This window comes from Urocampus carinirostris, chromosome 8 (genome assembly GCF_059441175.1).
Source record: "Urocampus carinirostris isolate Australia breed hairy pipefish chromosome 8, RoL_Ucar_1.0, whole genome shotgun sequence".
NCBI lineage: Eukaryota > Metazoa > Chordata > Actinopteri > Syngnathiformes > Syngnathidae > Urocampus > Urocampus carinirostris.
The window spans coordinates 30,819,206-30,841,329 of record NC_142356.1 but is presented as its reverse complement, the minus strand read 5'-3'; the positions used below and the strand labels follow the sequence as shown (position 1 = coordinate 30,841,329).

Genomic DNA, 22,124 nt, shown 5'->3' with positions numbered 1-22,124 from the left:
TACAAACGTGCCCAACACTTTTGCAATGTTCTAGAGGTGTTAAGAATTAGACACTACGGGGCAGCATGCCATCAAGGTAGCATTTGTAGAAAAAAGGTAGAAAAAGATTAAGGTTTTCCGTATCATGGAGGAAGGAGAACGAACAAATGGTCAATGGCTATATTAATTTTCCAGTATTTGTCGGGTATACAAACAAAACAACATCAATTTACATTCAATTTTTTAAAAATATCACCGCACACAAATAAATACGATGGATGAATAAAACAAAACGAAAAAGAGATGGGGTTTTCATTTTCACTTTTTTTTAATGAGGAAAAACAAATGAGCGACACAAACAACTTTAGCACATTACTTTTTTTACATTATAATGGCAATTTATTTATTATCAAGAGGTAAGGAGATGGTTGACTTGAGAACCTAAATAAATAGAGAAAAGAAAGGCTGACGGGGAAATGCTCAAGCTTATCTTGGACATTTTACACAGAAGATACATTTTTATCAAAAGAAAATCACTCAGATCGACAAATGAACTTATGGCTTTTCCATGAGAACAATCTAAAATGTATGATGTTGAAAATAAATCTCATATGGAAATCATCGTCGTCATAATTTAATCGACAGAATGCAAAAAAGGTCCAGTCACAAACGCACAACTATGATATGTTTATGTGTAATGGCAAATAATGAAATCCACATAAAATATTTATGCCATGTTAGCTAATTCAATCATAATCAGATCTAAAACACTTCTTGGAAAAGATCTTCTTGATTTTTTTCTACCAAAAAGTGCAAATGCAAAGAAATTGCATCACATCAAGCAGAATAATCCTTGCGAGATTTACACACACACTTGTGACCCTGAGCTTTAGCCTGAATTTAGAATCTTCGACCAAAAATGGAAGAAGAATGATTTTCACCAGTGTGGGATCTTATGTGTTTCTTTAAGTCCCAATTTTTAATGAATGTTTTACCACAAACTGAGCAGGACAAACGTTTCTTACCAGTGTGGGTTATTTTGTGTGATTTTAAGTTTCCAATCTGAATGAATCTTTTACCACAAATTGAGCAGGCAAAAGGCTTCTCGCCAGTGTGGGTTCTTATGTGTGATTTCAAGTTTCCCGTGTGGGTGAATTTTTTACCACAAACTGAGCAGGCTAAAGGTTTCTCGCCAGTATGGATTCTCGTGTGGCTTTTTAGGCTCCCGCCCTGGGTGAATCTTTGACCACAAACTGAGCAGGAAAAGGGCTTCTCCCCAGTATGGGTTAGTGCGTGTGAGTTCAAGTGTCCTTTACGGCTGAATTTCTTACCGCAAACCACGCAGGCAAAAGTCTTCTCCCCTGTATGGATTAGTGCGTGAGATTTCAAGTGCCCTTTTCGGCTGAATTTCTTACCGCAAACTGTGCAGGCAAAATTCTTCTCACCGCTGTGAACTATCATATGCATCTTCATAATGGACTTTTTTCGAAAGTTTTTTCCACATTGAGGACATGTGTGATCACCTTCAAACTGTTTGTCGCTTTCAGTGTTTGCAGAGTCGGACGTGTCATCATTGTCTGTTTCCAAACGCTGACAAGAGCTGAAGCTTAGAGGCTCTTGCCAACTGTTCTCATTATGTTGACCTTGATCTTCGATGGTTAAACGGACCCCAGCCATTGGCGGCACTGTAAAATCTTCTTCCGTTTTAACGTGAACAGGCTCCACATCCTCCGTTTCCTGCTTAATGTGATAAGGCTTAAAATCCTCCTCGTCTTCAATTTTAAAGCTGGCCAACTCTGGTCTCTGACACGCAGAAGGAAGATATTTTTCACTGATGTCTGCAAGACACAAGTTAAGTCACATTTATTTGAATTGCCCTTAATCACTAAAAGTAACAAGTGGCTGCATAGAACACCATTGCAACATCCCCTGATCTGAAACCTACATGACGGCAAGGGAAAACTCAAAACCTTATCATAAGGACAATTAAAAAAGCTTGAGAAGGGATCATACATCAGGTTCCAGATTGACTTGGCTGCAAAAATGTTGCTTGGGCATTAACAATTGAAATCCAATCTAGGGCTACAACTAAGGGCTATTATAATAGTTGACTAATCGGATAATTATTATTACTTTTTTTAAAGTTCAGTGTTAGGTTGATTTATTTATATGGCAAATGATAAGAAACGAGAATAATGGGTAAAATGAAAATGCATATTTTCATGAAGATGATGTGGATTCGTACAAAAGTTTAATAAAAATGGATTATCCAAAACCAAATAGGCACTGTGCTGTCAGTAAAGACATAAATATAAACCTCTGTCCATTTTTAGGGACAGGCAAATAAATATCAAAATCAGGTAAACCAAGAAGAGGCACACTAGTAGCAGTAGAACACTAATTAAAACAAATATGATGTCAATTTTGTGAACTACATTCAGCGGTCAACTGCAAAAACTGTAACTAAAGCAACTACGGATTCTCAACAGTCAATATCAAATGGTTTTAACAACTGATGTTTGTTCTTTGGACTTCATGCATTTCATTTTAGATACGTTTATCAGGAACAGTCTGGCATAATGCTCAAGCGCTCTTTTAAATCAAAATATACAAGCATAAAATGCATGTCATCAAAACAGTATTGACTTGAATGTTACCTGAATCCTGCCGAGGCGAGTCAGACTCCATTTCATGCAACAGCCTGCTATTTAAATGTTTTGTCACTGAATCTATTGCTATCAGACGCAAGGTCTGCTTCACAAGTAGTCTTTTTATTCACCGTGAACCAGGCTAAGATGCTCCAAAACCCTAGAAGTTTTGGTATACAAATTTGATGTTGTCACTCGAGCCAAAGACACGATTAAGCATAAACAACTATCAGCAAAGAGTATAATAACTGTATGTACAGATGCCTCTATGTGTTGGAAAAACAAGTCTGGTGACGACAGCAAACTGTTTCTATTATTGATTTTTGACAATGACGTCTACTACTCGTTGCAGCCCTAATCTAATCTATCCATCTAATTTAAATGAAATTTAAACTACTTAATAAATCCCAATTTGTGTGTGTGCTTTTTTGTATGTGACTCATAGGCTTCGAAACGGCTGAACTGAATTTCTTGAAAATTAATAGAGTTGTACTTTAGCCTTTCGCAAGTGTCTTAGCTTGCTTTTGTATCAAGCCACACCCAATACAAAACAACAAAATCGATAGACATGCTCCAGCCGTAAACTTGGGCAGGGTTGTTGAGGCCGTGGTTTATTGGGAAGAGTGCGGTTACAATTGGCCATTGGACTGAGCTGATGAATCGCTCATTGGTGGTGAAAATTGGTGAGGAAGGACGTCATTATTTATTTTTGTACTCTCGCTCCAGGCGGTGCTTCTTTCACAGACAGAATGGGAAGCCACAATGTGGCAAGCTGTTACAAGGGATACAAGTGCTGTCGGATGAGAGATACATCAGAAGGTAATGGTCAGCAACGCTGGGCCATTTTGCTTGCTAATTAAAGGTAATAACAGAAGTAATGCAAAAAGTTGGGTTGACAGCATTAACAAGCTTCCTGTTTCAAAATCTCGAATAATGCAGTGGGTTTTTTATTAGAGGCGAGCAAACTTTTTGACTCACGGGCTTTGGCTTTTGAGATTCTGAAGAGGGAATTTATCTGATTTAAAAGGAAACTGTAATATTTGACCACTAGATGCCGTTGTATTCTGTAATGGAAGCAAAAAGGAGTGCTACAACCTATTGGGACTCAAAGTGACCAAAAAGCAACATTTAGGTGCAAATAGAGGAAAAAGGGGAAAATTAGAGGAAAATAAAGGAAAACAAAGAAAAAAAAAAGACAAAAAGGGGAAAAGGGAGAGAATGAGAAAATAAAGAAAAAAGATGAAAAAAATAAGAAAACAAAAAGCCACAAACAAGAAGGAAAAATAGAAACAGTAATGAAATAAGACAGGGTTTTTTCGGGCCCCGTAGTAGCAAGATGGTCGACAACGTGTGCGTTGCAGCAAATGGAGAAATTAAATAATATTACTTTTTAAATAATCTATATTTTCTCCTTTTAAGTCCGCATGGCGGTACAATAGCTCAGAACTCGTGTCCCTTCTCCTTCAGGGACAAGAAAACCGAACTACGAGTTTAACACCACCCATAACATCTAGAACAGGGGTGGCTAACACGTGGCTCTAGAGCTCTTGGCCAATAAGAATGCAGCTCTTTGCCTCATCATATTTTCTATATACTGTGGCTCTTTGCCTTGTTTCATGTTTGGGTTTTTTGTGTGTATTGAGGGCGGACACTTTCTTTGAAATCAACACAAGAACAATACTTGTTGTATTGTAAGGAGAGGAGTGTGTTATGGGAAATAATGTTTTTAATTGTGTGTGTTTGTCTGTCATGGCAGGTCAGTGCATGGTGTGGCTCTTTAACTCTCAGTTAGAAATTTCGGCTCTTTGTGTCAAACTTGTTCGCCAGTGTTTCTAAGTCTAGAATCAAACACTTGTGTCAAATCCCCACAAACAATAAGAAAGTTAAAGCATCAATAACTACAATAACTTTCGGTATTTATCATGAATAAGAATACCCTTATACTTAGCCCTAGTCCCATCCCAACGAAAATAGTATCGTACAGTGGACGACGAAAGACAAATATTAGATGACAAGGATGTTGCAGAAACTAAAATGAGCAACCTGCTCGGAGCTGGTTGTAAACATTATCTGTCCGTCGATGTTCTCGCTTGGTCTCCTCTTGTACTCCCCGAAGCTCCTCTTTAAAATATTCTTTCCCACTTGAGCACATTTTCTCCAAGTTGTCAAGATTAAGTAGTCGTGGGTTGACTAAAGGACATTTGGCAGTTTTGTTTACATTATACTATTCGGTAGTTAGTACGGCGGCCATGTCAACTTCTCATTCAAAAACGACCGCAATGTATTGTGGGATAACGACCAGAAGGGTACTCTTCTTCTTTGAGTTTAACGGTTGTTGGCATCCATCACTTTTGTGCATTACCGCTCCCTATATTTAGATTTTTGTCTCTGTTCCACTTCTCAAATTGCAATAAAAAGTCAACTCACTCCTTATAAATTATAAAAGTACCCCCTGTTAAGGCACACTATTAAAGTACAACAACCGTGACATTATTTTACTCACTTTGTTTCTAGTGATGGAAGAGTTTACCACAATATGGCGCTAAATAATACACAATATTATTATAAGAAGGATTTTTCAAGCAATACGGAGCTAACAGAACTTGTTATGTTGACACATGTTCTCTCCTATCGTGCGACGAGTGTTCATGATGCACTGGGCTAAGGAAACACAGAACACATGATGAGCCCAATCTAATTATTGACAATTTAGGCCCGACCCGGCCCAAATTTAAGCTAGGGCCTAAGATCTTATCCCTTCAACTGTACAACGTTTTCTGGTCATGGAAAAATGAGTACAAAGAAACATTTCATGTTTTCACTTATTTACTAGTATTTCTTGGGTAAACACACTAAATACCATCAGATTACATTCATCCATTCATTATCTGCACCGGTTATTCTCATTAAAGTCACGGGAGCCCATCCAAGCTGTCTTCGGGCAGTGGGCAGGGGACCCCTGCACTGGTTGCCAGCCAGTCGCAGGCCACACAGAGACAAACAACTCAAGCGCTCATAAACACCTAGGGACAAGTTGGTCCAGCCAATTAACCCAAATGCATGTTTTTGGAACGAGGAAACCCACGCAATCACGGGGAGAACATGCTAACTCTACACAGGAAGGCCGATAGCTGGATTCGAACCCATGACCACAGTTATGAGGACATACAAACCACTCACCCACCGTGCCACACAAATTTAATTTGATTTTGAAATATTACTGTCAGGGAAATTATGGTCTAAGTGAGCCTTTTATACTATATTACAATACTTTTACACATATGTTTACTCAATAATGGTGCAGTTGCATTTTCAAGTTGTTTTTCGGAGGGAGCGCCTCCAGGGTCGAAAGCGTGGATTTCCCATGCCAAAGGACCTTTGTTTCTACAGAGCTGGAAGCTCGAACAGGCGCTCGGAACTCCTTTCGGCAAAGCCGTGCAACCCAAGGACGGGAGAATAACATTCCCATCACCAGTTGAATTCTGCCTCCACAACTTTGAAGTCACTGGTAATTTTCCCAAGACTCCTCTCTATGTGCAAACAAACTGCTGTGATGTATAATTTATTATGCTCTCACGCCATCTAGCGACCAACATTACACACTGCATTTGCCTGCCTAAACCAATCAGAATGCGCTTACGTGCCCGTGTTTTACGCTATCCTCCAATCAGAAATTTATGAAACAGTATTTAAAGGAGGCTCACGCTTCAGTCTATGGAATTATTTCATCTCAATTCAAGAACGCAATTTTGCCTAGTTTCAATGTGCTTGCTTTTCTGTAACAAACGAGTTTGATTGTAACTCAAAAGTTTCTTATTTCATCCGGACATTATTTTGAACCCGGCAATTACCATACTCAAGTAAATACGATGACTACATAATTTCAGAAACACATCCAGTGTTACGACTAGAACAGAATCAGGACCCAAATGCGTAGAGTTAACCACAAGTTTATTGATTGAAAGAGGAAGGGCAGCGCCTGCGACCTGGTGCTCGCTGGACGCGGGAAGCAAGCCGCTCACACAATCGGATCGTGATCTGAATACGGAGGTGGATCTTCCGGAGCGGAAAATGGCGGTGTCAAGGACGGAAAAAATAGGTAGATAGCCAGGACTGGAGAGCAAAAACGTGGTCGGGATCAAAAACTGGTCGTGAACCGGGACAAGAGAGCAAACGTGGTTGGGGTCAAAAACAGGTCGTAGCCGGAGACAAACGGGGAGATCAGGAACGGACGAGTGGAAAAACGTTAGCCAAAAGTGGGACCGACGGGAGTCAGCATCAAAATGATTGCCTAGTAGAAACAGAGGTTTGCTGACGGACTGACAACTCGAGAGTGAAAGGACTGGGCTTAAAAAAGGACAGGGAACCAATCAGGTAGCCCGCAGTGGCTGGCGGCAAATGAGTGGGCACAGGTGATACTAATCAGTAATCATGACAACAATGTTACACGTAACCTCATCTCATCCCATCTCATCTCATTAGCCGTACCGCTTATCCTCATTAGGGTCGCGGGGGGGCTGGTGCCCATCCCAGCCATCTCCGGGCAGTGGGCAGGGGACACCCTGAACTGGTTGCCAGCCAATCGCAGGGCACACGGGGACAGACAACTCACTCGCTCATTCACACCTAGGGACAATTTTGGACCGGCCAATTCACCTGACATGCATGTTTTTTTGGAATGTGGGAGGAAACCGGAGTGCCCGGAGGAAACCCACGCAAGCACGGGGAGAACATACAAACTCCGCACAGGAAGTCTGGAGCTGGATTTGAACCCACACAGGAGGTTCCCATGACATGAACTGTGCCGCACATGCGCTAACCACTGCGCCGCCGTGCTGCCATATATATATATATATATCTCATCTCATTAGCCGTACCGCTTATCCTCATTAGGGTCGCGGGGGGGCTGGAGCCCATCCCAGCCATCTCCGGGCAGTGGGCAGGGGACACCCTGAACTGGTTGCCAGCCAATCACAGGGCACACAGGGACAGACAACTCATTCGCCCATTCACACCTAGGGACAATTTGGACCGGCCAATTCACCTGAAATGCATGTTTTTGGAACGTGGGAGGAAACCGGAGTGCCCGGAGGAAACCCACGCAAGCACGGGGAGAACATACAAACTCCGCACAGGAAGTCTGGAGCTGGATTTGAACCCACGACAGGTTCCCATGACATGAACTGTGCCGCACAAGCGCTAAACACTGCGCCGCCATGCTGCCATATATATATATACATATATATATATATATATATATATATATATATAGCGCGTGTGCGGCACAGTTCTAAGGTCTTGGGAACCTCCTGTCTGGGTTCAAATCCAGCTAAAAAATATTAATAATAAAATAAAATAATTAAATAATTATTTTATTTTATTATTAATATTTTTTAGACCTGCGAAGCTCTGAACCCGCGAACATAGAACCACCAAGTAGCGACGCCCCTTCAAAATGCTTAAAAAAAACATATATATATTTTTTTAATTTAAAAAAAAAAACATATATTCTTTTTAAAAAATATATATAAATATTTTATTTAATTATTGTTATTTTTAGGCCCGCGAAGCTCTGAACCCGCGAACGTCGAAGCGCGAAGTAGCGAGGTCGCACTGTAATACACGTACTTTGTACGGTTAAACCGTACAGGTTGACAGGTATGTGTTCTGTAGTCTATATAACCCCCTTGCTGAATTTGAGAAAAATGCTTTATTTTTATGATCATACTGGAATATAGTTGTTTGTTTTTCTGTAGGTTAAGGCTATGTGTATTATTTTTAAAAACATTTTTCTTCCTCTTGTGTTTTTTCAAAATTTCATTTGTTGTGTTGACTCGTGAGTGAGCAGGCAGGTCGAGCATATAAGCCCCGCCCCCTGCCGCAGTGCTGCTGGTGCTAGTCCGCTGCTAGTCGCCCTCTTCAGTCCCCGGTTAGCCGCATTAGCTCCTGCACACGATCGTCGTTCCTTGCAAAGCTCCACCAACAAGTTCGACAGGCAACATGGTAAGCACTGAAATCAAATGTTCTCTGCGCAGCAGATGCACGTTAAGAAGGTCACGATGCGACATTTTGACTCTAACGTTTGCTGCCCGTCAAAATAAGATTGATAGGCCTTCGACGTCGGCCCTACTGACGACGCGACGGGCCGGTAAAATTGTAATAAAATTCGTATTATCAAGTGGACAGTACGTTATTCTACAACGGACGTGAGGAAATAAGTGGAACTGATCGATGTGGTATGGAGCAATATTAGCTTGGGTCTTGTTGTTGATTATCCAAGCTTAGCACGGCTAGCTTTGATAGGCGGAAGTGTGCTCGGTCGTCAAAAAAAGTGTTACCAAAATAAAGGTTTGTGTGGGCGAAGAACAACGCTACTGCACGACATGATCAATGCATTCCGATTGAGTGATTTCGCTGTAGTCGGCATAGGCCATTTAAAAGCCCTGTCACTTGTTACTAGTTTTGTACTTGACAGTTCACATTGCAATGTGAAGCTAAACGATTTTAAAGGGGCATTGCTATTATTTGACTAATAGATGTCGCTGTATGATGTAATGCAGGGCTTTTCCAACCTTAATAGTTAGCTAGAAATTAAATGGAGAAAAATGTAAAAGGGAGCTAGATAGCTAGAAGAGCAAAAAAGCCATCTAAATAGCTAGATCTATCTACCTTGGTCATATCCCTCAAGAGGGGTGACTGACAGCAAGACACGCATACAATAACAAAGAAAATAAAAGGGAAATAAATAGCATAAAAAAACACACAAAAATGGTCCAACCCAATTGCCCAAACAAGTTAGGCACCTCGGCACCCAAGTTGGTCATGCTTTCGTTCCTCCAGATGAAATGGGACACCAGAAAGCGGCCATGTCACTCGGGTCAGGGTGACACAACACACTTTTGTTCAACTGCAGGGCCCGACAGCTTTCACTGGTTTACCCCTGCCGCATCATACAGGTGCCCAGCCCATCCTTTAGAACGCGCCCACAATCCCACTATCCTTTCACAACACCTCTCCACTCCTTTCTATCAACAACAAAAATAGCTAGATAGAAAGCTAAAAAAGAAAAATCTACATAGTTGGCTAGAAAGCTGGGCCAAAATTTTGCTTGATAACTAGGCAAAACGGATAAAACATTAGCTAGACTCCAGGGGAGTTTCTTCCCCAAAGCTATCACCACCCTTAACACACACTGCACAAAAACTGACACTCTTGCAAACACACCACCTCATACAGATGTAAAATTATATTCATGCCTTTGCTTACTTTGCACAATGTTGCCTATTTTGCACTACCGCATATTGCACTAGTACAATTCCAAAACTGTATGTAAACACTGCCCACACTTTCTTGTGTAAATATTGTGAAAACTGTCTTTCTTGTTTGTTTTTTAAATTCTCTCAGTAAAATGTGAAACTGGAGTGCCACAACCAATTTCGTTGTCACAATCTGTTCAACCCATTTTGTAACAATGATAATAAAGTTATATTCTATTCTAGATGGCACGCAAAACTGTAAAAAGCTAGCTAGCTAGCTTGCTAAAAATGTACAAAGATGGCTACCTACAAAGTTAAAAAGGTAACCAGATGGCTTGCTAAAAACTGCAAATGTTTTGCTCATTCACTTTATAATTAAAAAAAAACGAATATTGGAATTTGTTTTCTTTTTTTTGTACAATAAATCAATTATAAGGTGAAAAAATACAACTGTTTAATACATAGATTCTCATTTTATTCTCTTAATTATTTGCTTACTTGGGTTTTTTCTCAAAGTCCATCCCCCGGAATTTTTTTATTTTCTGAAATAACAATTGATCAAGTTATTACTATGTCATTACCAGGTTAATTGTTAAAAATGGGACTGAACAGACCCAGTAAATCAAAATTATTTTACCAGAAAGTGAACTATTTTCAGGTATGGGTACGCGGGCACCTCAACTGTCCTTTGTGGGTACCACGTTAGAGACCCCTGGTGTACTGAAACCGAAAACAAGTGCAAAAAAAAAGCACAAAGAATTTAAACAACTAAGATTCAAATGGACCAAAACCCACCATTTTATTTTAAGTTTTCTGGGTGTAACTGTAGCAGCAAGGTGGTGGATAATTATGTTGCCTGTCTTTTAATTTAGGCTCAGTTTATTCAAAATAATTGTTAATTTCTTGACCTACAAGTAATTCACAAAATGCATGATTATATGATACCCCATGTGTATTTAAATCAATAGTTTTTTGTTTGTTTTTTAATGACGTTTTGTTTTACAACTATGAGGCGCTAAATAATACACATTGGAACTTATATAGAGGAAAAAATAAACCTCAGTAAATATGTAAAAGATATAAAACAGCATTTTTGTATGAACTAAATATAGAACATTTCCGTGTGCTGAACTATTCAGTTCTAAATGTATTACCAAGCCTCTCAGTAATGGCCTAATTTATTGTGAATCTTTAGGGATTTTGAGTGGTTGGATGTCATGAAATTTTGTTTCAAACAAAAAAAAAGGCGGATTCTCAAAAGATATTATTGTCTGATTTACTGGCATAGCAAATAAGCAAATGGTTATCACCGGTAATTTAGTGTGCTTTTGTAAAATAGTTTCTTTGACATGGCTATGTTGCCGGTGTAAGCTGTTCACATGAACAAGAAGTTTTCAGGGAGCGCTGCAAGCAAGAAGAAAATATCTGGGGAATAAATGGTGGTTCAGCACTAATTTAAATTTCTGGGTTACATTAATTTTTGTTCTATTTTACAGGGCAACGAAGCCAGTTATGCTCTGGACATGTGCTCACACTGTAAGTATGACATCAGCAGCAGCAAACGCCAACGCTGCATCCCACATAGTTTTAGTGCCCACTAAAGGACTTTTGGGAAAAGTAGAGCGGGTTCCTTAAATGGGCCACATCGTTGCTCTTGTGAAAGGAGCAGGGTTTCGTTTTCACACCTTAATGGTCTATTTGGAACTAGATTTAGGCCAATACAGCATGAAGGTTCAGGGTGTTTGTAGAGTTTTACGTAGAATTGCTACACAGTTTTGAGATTGTTTCTGGCAAACCTTTAATAGCTCAACAGCCTATTATGATATCATTTTAAAGCTCTCATTCAGGGGTTGTCAAACATACGGCCCACAGGCAAAAAACAACACCACTCTGGGTGCCAAATCGGGACTGAGCACAAACTGCTGTTTTTTTTTTTTTTTTAAATTTTAAAATACTTCTCTAGTCATTTTTTAACCTGTTGGGACAATGACAAGCCTTAATATCAGGTGTGCTCATTAAGCCGTTTGCGATCTTTCTATCGCTCAGCTCATACTGTTGCTTTTTTAATTTTGCTGCCATCTAGTATTCAAATGCAATAGGTCTGCATAAATGTAAACTTTGAAAAGTTCATGCAGCAGTAACAAATACGAGAGCTACAAATTTTGAAAATGAAAGGCACAATTTAATACAATCATAAGTTAATCATAAGTTGCACATTTGCTCTCGGCACTATTGTACTTACAGCGTTATTGTTACAGTGTTAATGTTACTGTTTACCTGACTTGTTAACCTGAATGCCCATTTTGCACATCTGGTTAGCTACTCCTCTTGCACTATCGGCACTATGGTATGGTAAAATACTATACGTAGCCATAATACAATACAACTTTTACTTATATCTGTACATTCGAGGAAACTGTGCGGGTCAGATGTATCGACATTTCGTTCTGTATACACGTGTACTAGAATGACAATAAAGTAGATCTGAATCTGAATTAATAAAATATTACATTTTTAGTTAAGATATAATTACTGCTTGATGACCGAGCGTTCAAATAAAATGTAATAAACAGATTTACATATTTCCATACATTTCCCGCTTATCCTCAGTCGGGTTGCGGTGGTGCTGGAGCCCTTCCCAGCCATCTTCAGGCAGTGGGTAGGAGAGACACATTTGTTCTACAGTAAGAGTTTTGTTTTTATTACGCTGCTGTTGGGTGGGTTAGTTTGTAAGTTTCTGTGGTGGCTTTACTTGCACTTTGAGTATATCTCTGCGCCCTCGTTAGCGTATGCCAAAAACCGACACAAGCGAAGGTGGCGTTTCCTAATTAAAGTAAAACTTGTAAATTATGAGATGGGATGTGCAGTTTGTGATCCCGTGTATCGGGTTTGTGGGGCTTGTGATGTAGTTTCCATATGTTCCCCGCTGGAGACTCGGGTGGAGATGGCACCACTTGTTTCATGAATTTGATGCGCTGGGTCGCTCATTTATATATCCTCTATATGCCATTATCCCTCCCAGACCTGAGTCTATTTCTATGTGTCGTTGGTACGGGGCTTCTGACTTCCTCATAGACAGCAAACATTTTGCATACATCCGTAAAAGGTTATTGGCGTCTTTGGACCCTTTAATGCCATGAATATAAGTCTGTATATAATATTTGAGACCCTTTTCTACTGTCTTTTGATATCCATCCGATAGCTTCCCCGCTTATCCTCAGTAGGGTCGCGGGAGTGCTGGAGCCCATACCAGCTTTCTTCGAGCAGTGGGCAGGGGACACCCTGAACTGGTTGCCAGCCAGTCGCAGGGCACACAGGGACAATTTGCCTGCTCATTCACACTTAGGGACAATTTGGACCAGCCAATTAACCTGACAAGCATGTTTTTGAAATGTGGGAGGAAACCGTAGTGCCCGGAGGAAACCCACGCAAGCACAGGGAGAACATGCAAACTCCACACATGAGGTTCGTTCTCATGACCCCAGAACTGTGCGGCACACGCGCTAACCACTGCGCCGCCGTGCTGCCCATCTTTTCATATAAGTTTGCATAATCCCCAAGTAATGATGCAGCTATGTTACCAGGAATAAAGACTTAATAATTGCCCGCTGTTTTTGTTTCGGCCGCCATATATGCTCCGGGTGTGATACATGGATACCGTAACAATGGTGGGCGTGGCTTAGCGAACTCTGTCGGATCTATTAATTAATCAACCTGTTTTGGACCATTTGTTGATCAACCAATAGGTGTAACGCTCACAGTTTGGCCTGTCCTCTCATTTGAATAACATTTTGTTGTGGCAAGAGACACGACCAAAGACATATATGAATGAATAAATAAGTTGCATTTATGTGCTATGTTTGGATGTAACGGAACGTGATGTGTTTGTATGTTAATTTATATGGGCATATATTTGTAGGTATTTATTTATACATTTCTTTCAGTCCTCCGTAAAATCTCTGCTTTTAATCATCATCATATGAGTTAATAAAAACAAAACAATATCTGACTCAGCATTTTGGGCAGTTCTTAGATAAATATTTTAATAATCTCACTTGAATAACACAGTCATCAATTACATCATGGGATCACTGCATTGGTCAGCAACCACCAGGCCACGGATTGGTATCGGGTTGTGGGTCTTTTGTTACCGGGCCGAAATGCCTTAGTCTGCGCTTATACTTGTTCGTGTATACATTAGGGCTGCAACTGTTATTATTTTAATAATTAATATGATTATTTTTTTAAATTTATCGATGAATCACATTGAAAAACAATTATTTTCCTCTTTATTCAAATATTTACATTTTGTGGGCAAATAAGGTAACAAAACTGAATTCTACAATATTAAACGATTAAAAATCAGTGTGTTGAATAACAAACACAATACAAATGTATGTTATAAATCTGCAAAAATATACTTTTTTCAGGAAGTGCAAAAAAAGGCATCTTTGTTTTTTGAGGGACATAATCGTTTGGAACAAGAAATCATTGAAAAAAACAAACCCAGTGACTCGTATCAACATAACATTCCAAGTGTGTATCAAATAACTTAACAATATAAAAATCATACAATTCAATGGTATACATCTCTTAAGTGCAAAAATAGGTGTTTTTGTTGTTTAAAGGGACATGAGCTTTTGGAACAAGAAATGAATGCTAATGTGAAAACCCAGAAACTTGATTTTTAATATTAACAAGCCAAAAGTAAGCACTTATCACCTTTGCTCACTAACTCACTCAGTCTTCCCTCTTTGAGAAATCTGCATTACAATGCAAAAATGTGAGGATGTCATAACATAAGGTAGCTACCAGAAACAAAGTTTGCTTTTCCATTTTTCAAAACGCAAATAACAGACAAATAATGTACTGACTTACCCTTGTACTATGCTCCCCTTCATCCTCGTCGGGGACCCCATGTTTCGTTATTGATTGCTGGCCTCTTGTTCCATATTACTTTTGCAAAGCTTGCAAGTGACTCACTTATTTGTTTTGTGGGGTGTGGAGTGTTCCCACACTTTTGCGGACATTGGCCGAACTGTTTTCACCGTGTCCGTCATGTTTCACGAGTTGACTTGACCGTAGCCTTTGAACATAGCGCTTTAATTTGCACTCCACCTTTCTCTGTTATACTCTCACTGCGTGCGGCGTCATTTCCTCCGTGGCGTGCTAAGTGACTCATAAATTGCACAACACTTTAAATCGATTAACTAATTCGTTGCCAACGCTTTTAATCGTCAATTTTATCGACTTGTTATGGCAGCCCTAGTATTCATGCTTACGTTTTCAGCCAAAAATAAAATAAAATTTTGGTGCACGCTACATGTAGTATATCACTGTAATTGAGCAATGATTGATCAATAAATATTACTGTTCCTCATTTGCTCGTTCAGCATTGGATGCACCAGAACTCTAACCTGGATCGCGCCAGTGAGTGAGCTCAGTCCTAGCCACAAGCTCACTGGGATTATAAGTTTAAAGCAAAAGGCTTTAGGTTTTATCTCATCATTACACTATTTTTACTTACAGAGCCATGTTGTACAATGTTGTTTTGACTGAACTTGAGCGTTAAGGGAAAATGTTCAGACAAGGCAACGTTGTACTGTGAGTAAATGATGAGATAAAATCTCATGCCTTTTCCTATGTCATCTAGGTATGAGCTTCTTATTATTACTAGGGAGAACAAAGTCAGACATTTAACCGGTCTATTATACTGAAAGGATGCTGATAGATTAGGATATTAATGTTCTCTTAAACGACAGTGTGTAATATTTATTGCCTCCAAGTGGTACAAAATTTCCACTCAGTTAAATAAACACTGATTTGAATATTGGGCAAAAATACATGAACTATCATACCAATGATAATTAATTTTAAAAAATTAATTGGTGGAAAAATTTGTATTGTTTCCCTATTGGTAGAATTCCTATCTAGAGGTCGCTGCCATGTTTGTCTGGGATCTTGCTGCCATACTGTGCTCAGTGGTACTGTTTTTCTTTGTTCAACTTTGCTTTCTATTGGTCAAATATTACACACTGGGGCTTTAAAGGGACAGTTTGTAATATTTAGTGCCTCCTAGTAGTACAGAAAAGCTTTCATTCAGTAATAAAACATTGATTTGAATACTAGGCAAAAATACATGCTGAACTATCATACCAAGGTTAATTTTTATTTAAAAAAAAAAAAAACACTGGAGAAATTTGAATTTCTCGAACGCTGTGGAATCCTCACTTAAGTTGGCGCAATGTTTGTTGCATCCTGCACCAGCTAGTGTATCACTGGCCGTTGCTCATACGAGACAACATAATATTAAACATTTGTGCTTTAATACTCTTATTTTTTTTACCTATTGGCAATGGGCGGAATGTTCTTGCGTTACTTCATGGAGCAATGACTGAGGTTAGTTGTCGAATAACAGGTGGGCCCGATCTTAAAAGTAGGCAGTGTCTTGTTGGATTAGGGCCTGCGCCCTTTTCAGGACAGATTAGCTTTTTGCTGACTCAGTTTAAGTGAGGCGCCATGGCCGGAGTCCGCCACGAGTCGGGTGAGTATCGCAAAAGGAAACAGAAAGCTTGCTGGCGGACTAGTCCTATTCCTGAGCCACTTGTTATGACTCACCTCTATCGTTTTCTGTCTTCCTCCTCTCTTTTTGTCTTCGTCGCTCCCCTCGTCAGTCGACGCAGACGAGATTAAGCGTCTGGGCAAGCGCTTCAAGAAACTGGACTTGGACAACTCGGGCTCTCTGAGCGTGGAGGAGTTCATGTCGCTGCCTGAGTTGCAGCAGAACCCCCTGGTGCAACGCGTCATAGACATCTTTGACACAGATGGCAACGGAGAAGTGGACTTTAAAGGTAAAACACTCCGCAGTTGTATGCGCTGTCGTGTTTCGATCCCCGGTGAATCATCTTTGCGTTTTTGGTTTTCAGAATTCATCGAGGGCGTCTCTCAATTCAGCGTCAAAGGGGACAAAGAGCAAAAGTTGCGATGTAAGTGGACTCCAGAAATCATGATTCCATCTCAGGATTTCCCCTAAAACAGTTTTTGTTTATAGCAGGGGTCTGCTACCTTTTTCAAGCTGAGAGGTATTTTTGGTTTCTAATTGGAGCAAAGGGCACCCAGTTTTCTATGCATTTCTAAAATGGCAACTGAGCTAGATGGCTTGCTTAATAGCTGGTTATTTAGCTAGAAAGGTAAATGGGTAAAAGAACTAAAAGAGAGCTAGATATCTTGTTAAAAGAGTAAAGAGCCATCTAAATATCCAGATTAAAAGCTAAAAAAATAGCTAGTCAGCTAGAGAGGAGGGCAAAATTTAAGTCAATAATCGGGATAAAGGGTAAATTGTTAGCTAGATACTAGATAGCATGCAAAAAGGTGTAAAAGGCTAGCTAGAAAGCTTGCTAAATACCTTAAAAGCTAGCCAGATGGCTATTTTTAAAAAGTGCGATTTTTTTTTTTTTTTTTTTTTTTTTTTTTTTTTTTTTTTTTTTTTTTTTTTTTTTTTTGCTCATTCACTTTATAAAAGCAATAAGTTGGAATTTAGTTATGTTGTATTTACTATAAAATAAATCAATGAAAAGATGATTACATTTGTTTAATACATGAATATATCCTCACTCTTAAGTAATTGCTCCAAAATAATGATCGATACTTGAATAGATTGGGCTCCTCAACTGTCCTTAGGGGGCACCACATTGGAGACCCAAGATTTAGCGCCTTCTAGTTGTAAAACATTTTTTTAATTCAAAACAAATTTGGGGATTTGAATGCGCAAAAACACATCAACCATCCATAAAAGAGCATATTATTTTATGAAATGTGTATTTTTTATATTAGAAACCATACAGGTTACTTATACCAGCCTTAAATATACCAATGTAAATCTTAAACATACAAAATACAGCACTGAAGCAACTTACAAACCAATTCAACTTACGAACCTAACTCGTTCGTAAGTGGGGCAGCGTCTGTACTCCCTTTATTTTACCTTATTTTTTCACTTGTTGCATAAGCACAAAGTAGCACAAAACGATTCATGATACTCAGTTACTCTCTTAATATAGTCTTCAAATCTATATATTTTTTGTATTCAGAGCGTGTTTTACACAAGCATGTTATACATTTTTCTGTCCACATGATAGCGGAGTCGAGGTAAAAAAAAATCTTAAAGCCCCTATCTGTGTGTGGAACATTTCCCTTGAGGGCCTCACTGCTTTAAAGGGCTTCATGTTGCCATCACTATTGTCCGCCATCCTGCCTAAAGACCCTTATGCTTGTGTCCTATTGAAGTCGGGACAAGTAAATGAAAAGTAAAATTTGCAGTGTGGTCATTTTAAAGGGACAGTGTGTATTAATAACCATAACCCTCCCAATGAGAGGAATTAATTCACATGGTGGTCTTCCTCTGGTATCCGATAGACTGGTTTGGGTGGTTGGGGTTGTTTGGCCAAATGCCTAGGAGAGCAGACCGTTTGATTGGTGTACATTATCCCATGAATAATAAGAAAACTAGTCAGAAGAATGTTACAGATTTTGAAATCCAATACATCTGGAATTGATATATCCGATTTGTTAAGGCTTTTCCAATCGATGAAAATGTTGCGTTTTGTCTGCAGTTGCGTTCCGCATCTACGACATGGACAAAGACGGCTACATCTCCAACGGGGAGCTCTTCCAGGTTCTGAAGATGATGGTGGGCAACAACCTGAAGGACACGCAGTTGCAGCAGATCGTCGACAAAACGATCATTAACGCCGACAAGGACGGCGACGGGAGGATATCTTTCGAGGAATTTTGTGCGGTCAGTCTTCCCGACCGAGCTTTTATCTTGTTGTTTCATCAACAAAATGAAGGCTACACTTTAGTGCTTCTTGTCATTGTTGAACTTATACAGTTCAGTAATCCCTCGTTTTTCACGGCCTTTGCGCTCTAAAAATGACCTGCGATAGAGAAAATCCACATTGTCGAAACCTTTATTTTTTTTTTTTTTTTTACAACTAATATACTGCATCGCCCCGAGGCGGATAGTTGCGAAGGACTTGGTGTGGCGGGTGTCAGCGGTGACTCTGGACATGTGCACAGTCCTTCTTGCAGAAATCTCCAGCTCTGGCGCCTGTTGGGGCCACGTGTTGACGCGTGTACGCTCGTGGCGGGTAGCCTCGGCTGGCGCCTAGACGCTGGTTAAAAACTTGTGCGGACTAGGGAAGCAGACTGCTTAATTAAAAGAAAGCATCTTGGGGGCCCGCAGTGGATGAGATTTCTGCCCATTGCTCTGATTGTCAATTGCGGGTAAGCGGTGGGAGTAACTTTTAGCCGATCTGAATGCGCTAACAGGAAGTCATTCTTGTCCCCGCTGTTTTTTGTCGAAATTTGTGAAAGGCGTGCTCAAAGTAGCCCAAACGCCAACTCAAATAAAATATGGGTGTTTATTGGAGCGGCTTTAAGGGATGCGCTTACTTGCACGTGCATCATGAACGAGCTGACTGAGGCTGCTATGATGACATAAGCAGCATGTAAAAGAAAGTTCCAAATTCCTTACAGCTCCTTAAATGAGACTAAATTGGAGGATATGTTGAGGTTTAGAAGTAGTTCATACATCCATACATACATACAAAATACTTGAAATACGAGACGCCTGTCAGGCAAAAATCATGCCCGACATATGAGGTAAAACCAAGTTGCGAGAATTTCCAGACACTACCATGAGACCTCCAGCATCAGCTTGTCCAAGTGAGAAAGTTTCTTTCTCGACTTTTAGACCTGATCCCTCGCGCTTATGTTTTTTTTTTTTTATTTTTTTTAATATATTTTGGACTGCTTTCCCTCGTGTGCAACCCTCCCATTACACTCCTGGCAAAGGATGGGCATCTGAAGGCAGTGGAAACAATTGACCTTTGTGGCGGAGTGGGACACGAAGGGCGGACCCCGGCCCCATTTCCACGTCCACTGCACCACCCTTGAAACCTTTCCCTTAGCGTGGGCTTTAAAGTCTTATTATTATCTTATTTTTCTTATAATAGCATTTTTATGTTCTATTAATATTTGAATGTGTTTTAGGGGATCAGGAATGTGTTTTTATAGCTATTGAGTGTTTGATGCTTTTGGAAGGCTGGGAACAGATTCATTGGTTTTTAGTTATTTGGTTTCGGGAAAATTTGCTCAAGATATAAGGAAGTCTAAATGTGAGCACAATTCTGTGAGCTAAATGTCTCGTATGTTGAGAGGTCTCAATGTATTTATAAGCGTTCCTGTCATGCCAAAAACTGCTCGTCTGCATTTTTTTTGTATACATTTCTGGAACACAATTCAAAGATAAGCTATATGAATTGATTCTTTTATGCAATAGATACCTCAAAGCAGGGATGTCTAAAATCCAGCCCGGGGGCCAATTACGGCATGTTATCAATTTTTACTGGCCCGTGGCCTCTGTCATAATATGTGGCTGGCCAGTGATGTTGACCGCAGTAAAAAATTTGTTCAAAAAAACATTCCACCGGTTAACCAGGTGATGGCAGTAGCCCTTTGACCCAGTTGCCTTTCTATGAAAATGTTAGCACACATTTCCGACACGGTGACTGTAAATTTAAAAAAAAGGAAAGTTGCCTGATGGCCGCTGCTTCTAAGTGGAAATTCGAGTCTTTTTATTTTTATTTTTTTAATGCCCTACTGAAATCAAAAACTACTGTGCCCTCTTACTTTGCAAAAAGGCTAGCTGTTTTCATAAAATATAATATCAAAAGGCACTGCTGGACAAACATGTGAAAACAAAAAGCTAACTTGAAACAGACTGTCAAAGTGTAAATCAACTGGAACCTGTTCTAACGGCACAGCAGTGCTTTTTTTTTTTTTTTTTTTTTTTTTTTTTTACAAGTTTCAAATGAAAGTGCGACACAGGCGACCTACGAAGTAGCGACGTTGATCGCCAATTACCGCAAACTTTTCACAGAGGGAGAATTTATTAGCGTGTTTGCAGAATCCCTGGCTGAATAGTCGGTTCTCACACATTTCCAGCTTCCCAAATTTGTCTCGCTTTCTGCCTTAAAACTGTACAGCTGCAAACTGATTCCCTGTGTCATTTTGCAGGTTGTGGGGGGCCTGGACATTCACAAAAAGATGGTGGTGGATGTGTGACGGGCTTCCTGCTCCTCGACGCCGTACGCAGCCCTTCCTCCCCTTCCTCTCCCGTACAAAGCCAAACTCTTGCGGCGATCGCTCGGACAGGAAGCGGCACTTTCCCGAGCACTCGCAAGGCGTTTTTTTTTTTTCTTCTTCTCGATTATTTTCTTTGCCGGAAAACCGCATTTGGCGGTGTTTTTGTTTGCGTGTGTGCGCGTGTTTTTATTTATTCTGCTGTGTACAGGAAGCGAGAGCGTGCCAATAGGAAGTGCGCTCGTGACCGGATGTTAATGTCGGTTGTCGGCGCGACGCGTTCGTTAGCATGTTAGCACGCGCTTGCACCAGGAAGTAAGTGGCCACTTTGATGTTATCTTTTTCTTCTGCCAAGCGGCAACAAAATATTTTCTACAAAGTGTAATTTGCGGCGTGGCGTCTTCTTCTGTGGTGCACGTGTGCATGCTGCGCAGTTCAACAGCGCCGCCTGCTGCTCGCATGTCAATCAAAAAGTATTTCAGGTTTACACATATAGTCCTGCTTTATGAACCTCATTGATATTTTTAGTTTTTATTCGGCTGACGCAGGCCCTTGCTGGTAAACATGCAAGCACATAAGATTTTTTTTTTTTTTATTCTAAAGTTTTAACTGAAGTCTTATTGTGTGCACCTTGCTCCGTGCATGTTGCATGCATGACGTTTGCATGTGTGTGTGCGTGTATTTCTTTAGCACGTGTGTGGTTTATGCGGCATCAGGCCAAGGTGGCTCTCGCGGGTTTGGACGGCACGAGCCGTGTGGCCAGCCAACCGACAGAACAAACTAACCACACGTTGTCCGACAAGGGAAAATTTAACACTCGACGCGGTGAGGCTGTTGGCTGATTTCACGCAATGTCGTGCGACTGTGGTGTTTACATGTGAATATTAATATGACTAGTGACGAATATGAACATTTCAAACACACCGTATTGCCAATTAAAGGTTGATGTACAAAAATACCTGATTTTTGTATGTTGTGACTAACAATTTGCAATGGCACAGTCACTTATTAGCGGTCGGAATGTCCTTGTTTAAGTTGGGAATATAGTGGCCTCGGTCTGATACAGATATTATCCAACTATAGCAGGAACTATTTT

The 22,124-nt window shown here is 40.1% G+C and overlaps 2 protein-coding genes across 2 annotated transcripts; one reads left to right on the top strand and one right to left on the bottom strand.

Annotated features, from left to right (window-relative positions):
• Positions 1–283: 283 nt before the first annotated feature.
• Positions 284–4,936, bottom strand: LOC148361605 (uncharacterized). The gene is made up of 2 exons (XM_088343162.1): positions 4,671–4,936; positions 284–1,817 (listed from the first exon to the last, which is right to left on the bottom strand). Exons 1-2 carry the CDS (start codon positions 4,777–4,779, stop codon positions 880–882), a joined length of 1,047 nt encoding a protein of 348 aa, XP_088199288.1. The 5' UTR covers positions 4,780–4,936; the 3' UTR covers positions 284–879.
• A 3,534-nt stretch (positions 4,937–8,470) lies between these two features.
• Positions 8,471–21,986, top strand: ppp3r1b (protein phosphatase 3 (formerly 2B), regulatory s1ubunit B, alpha isoform, b). The gene is made up of 6 exons (XM_088342347.1): positions 8,471–8,630; positions 11,380–11,419; positions 16,558–16,734; positions 16,810–16,869; positions 18,496–18,680; positions 20,963–21,986. Exons 1-6 carry the CDS (start codon positions 8,628–8,630, stop codon positions 21,008–21,010), a joined length of 513 nt encoding a protein of 170 aa, XP_088198473.1. The 5' UTR covers positions 8,471–8,627; the 3' UTR covers positions 21,011–21,986.
• Positions 21,987–22,124: the final 138 nt, after the last annotated feature.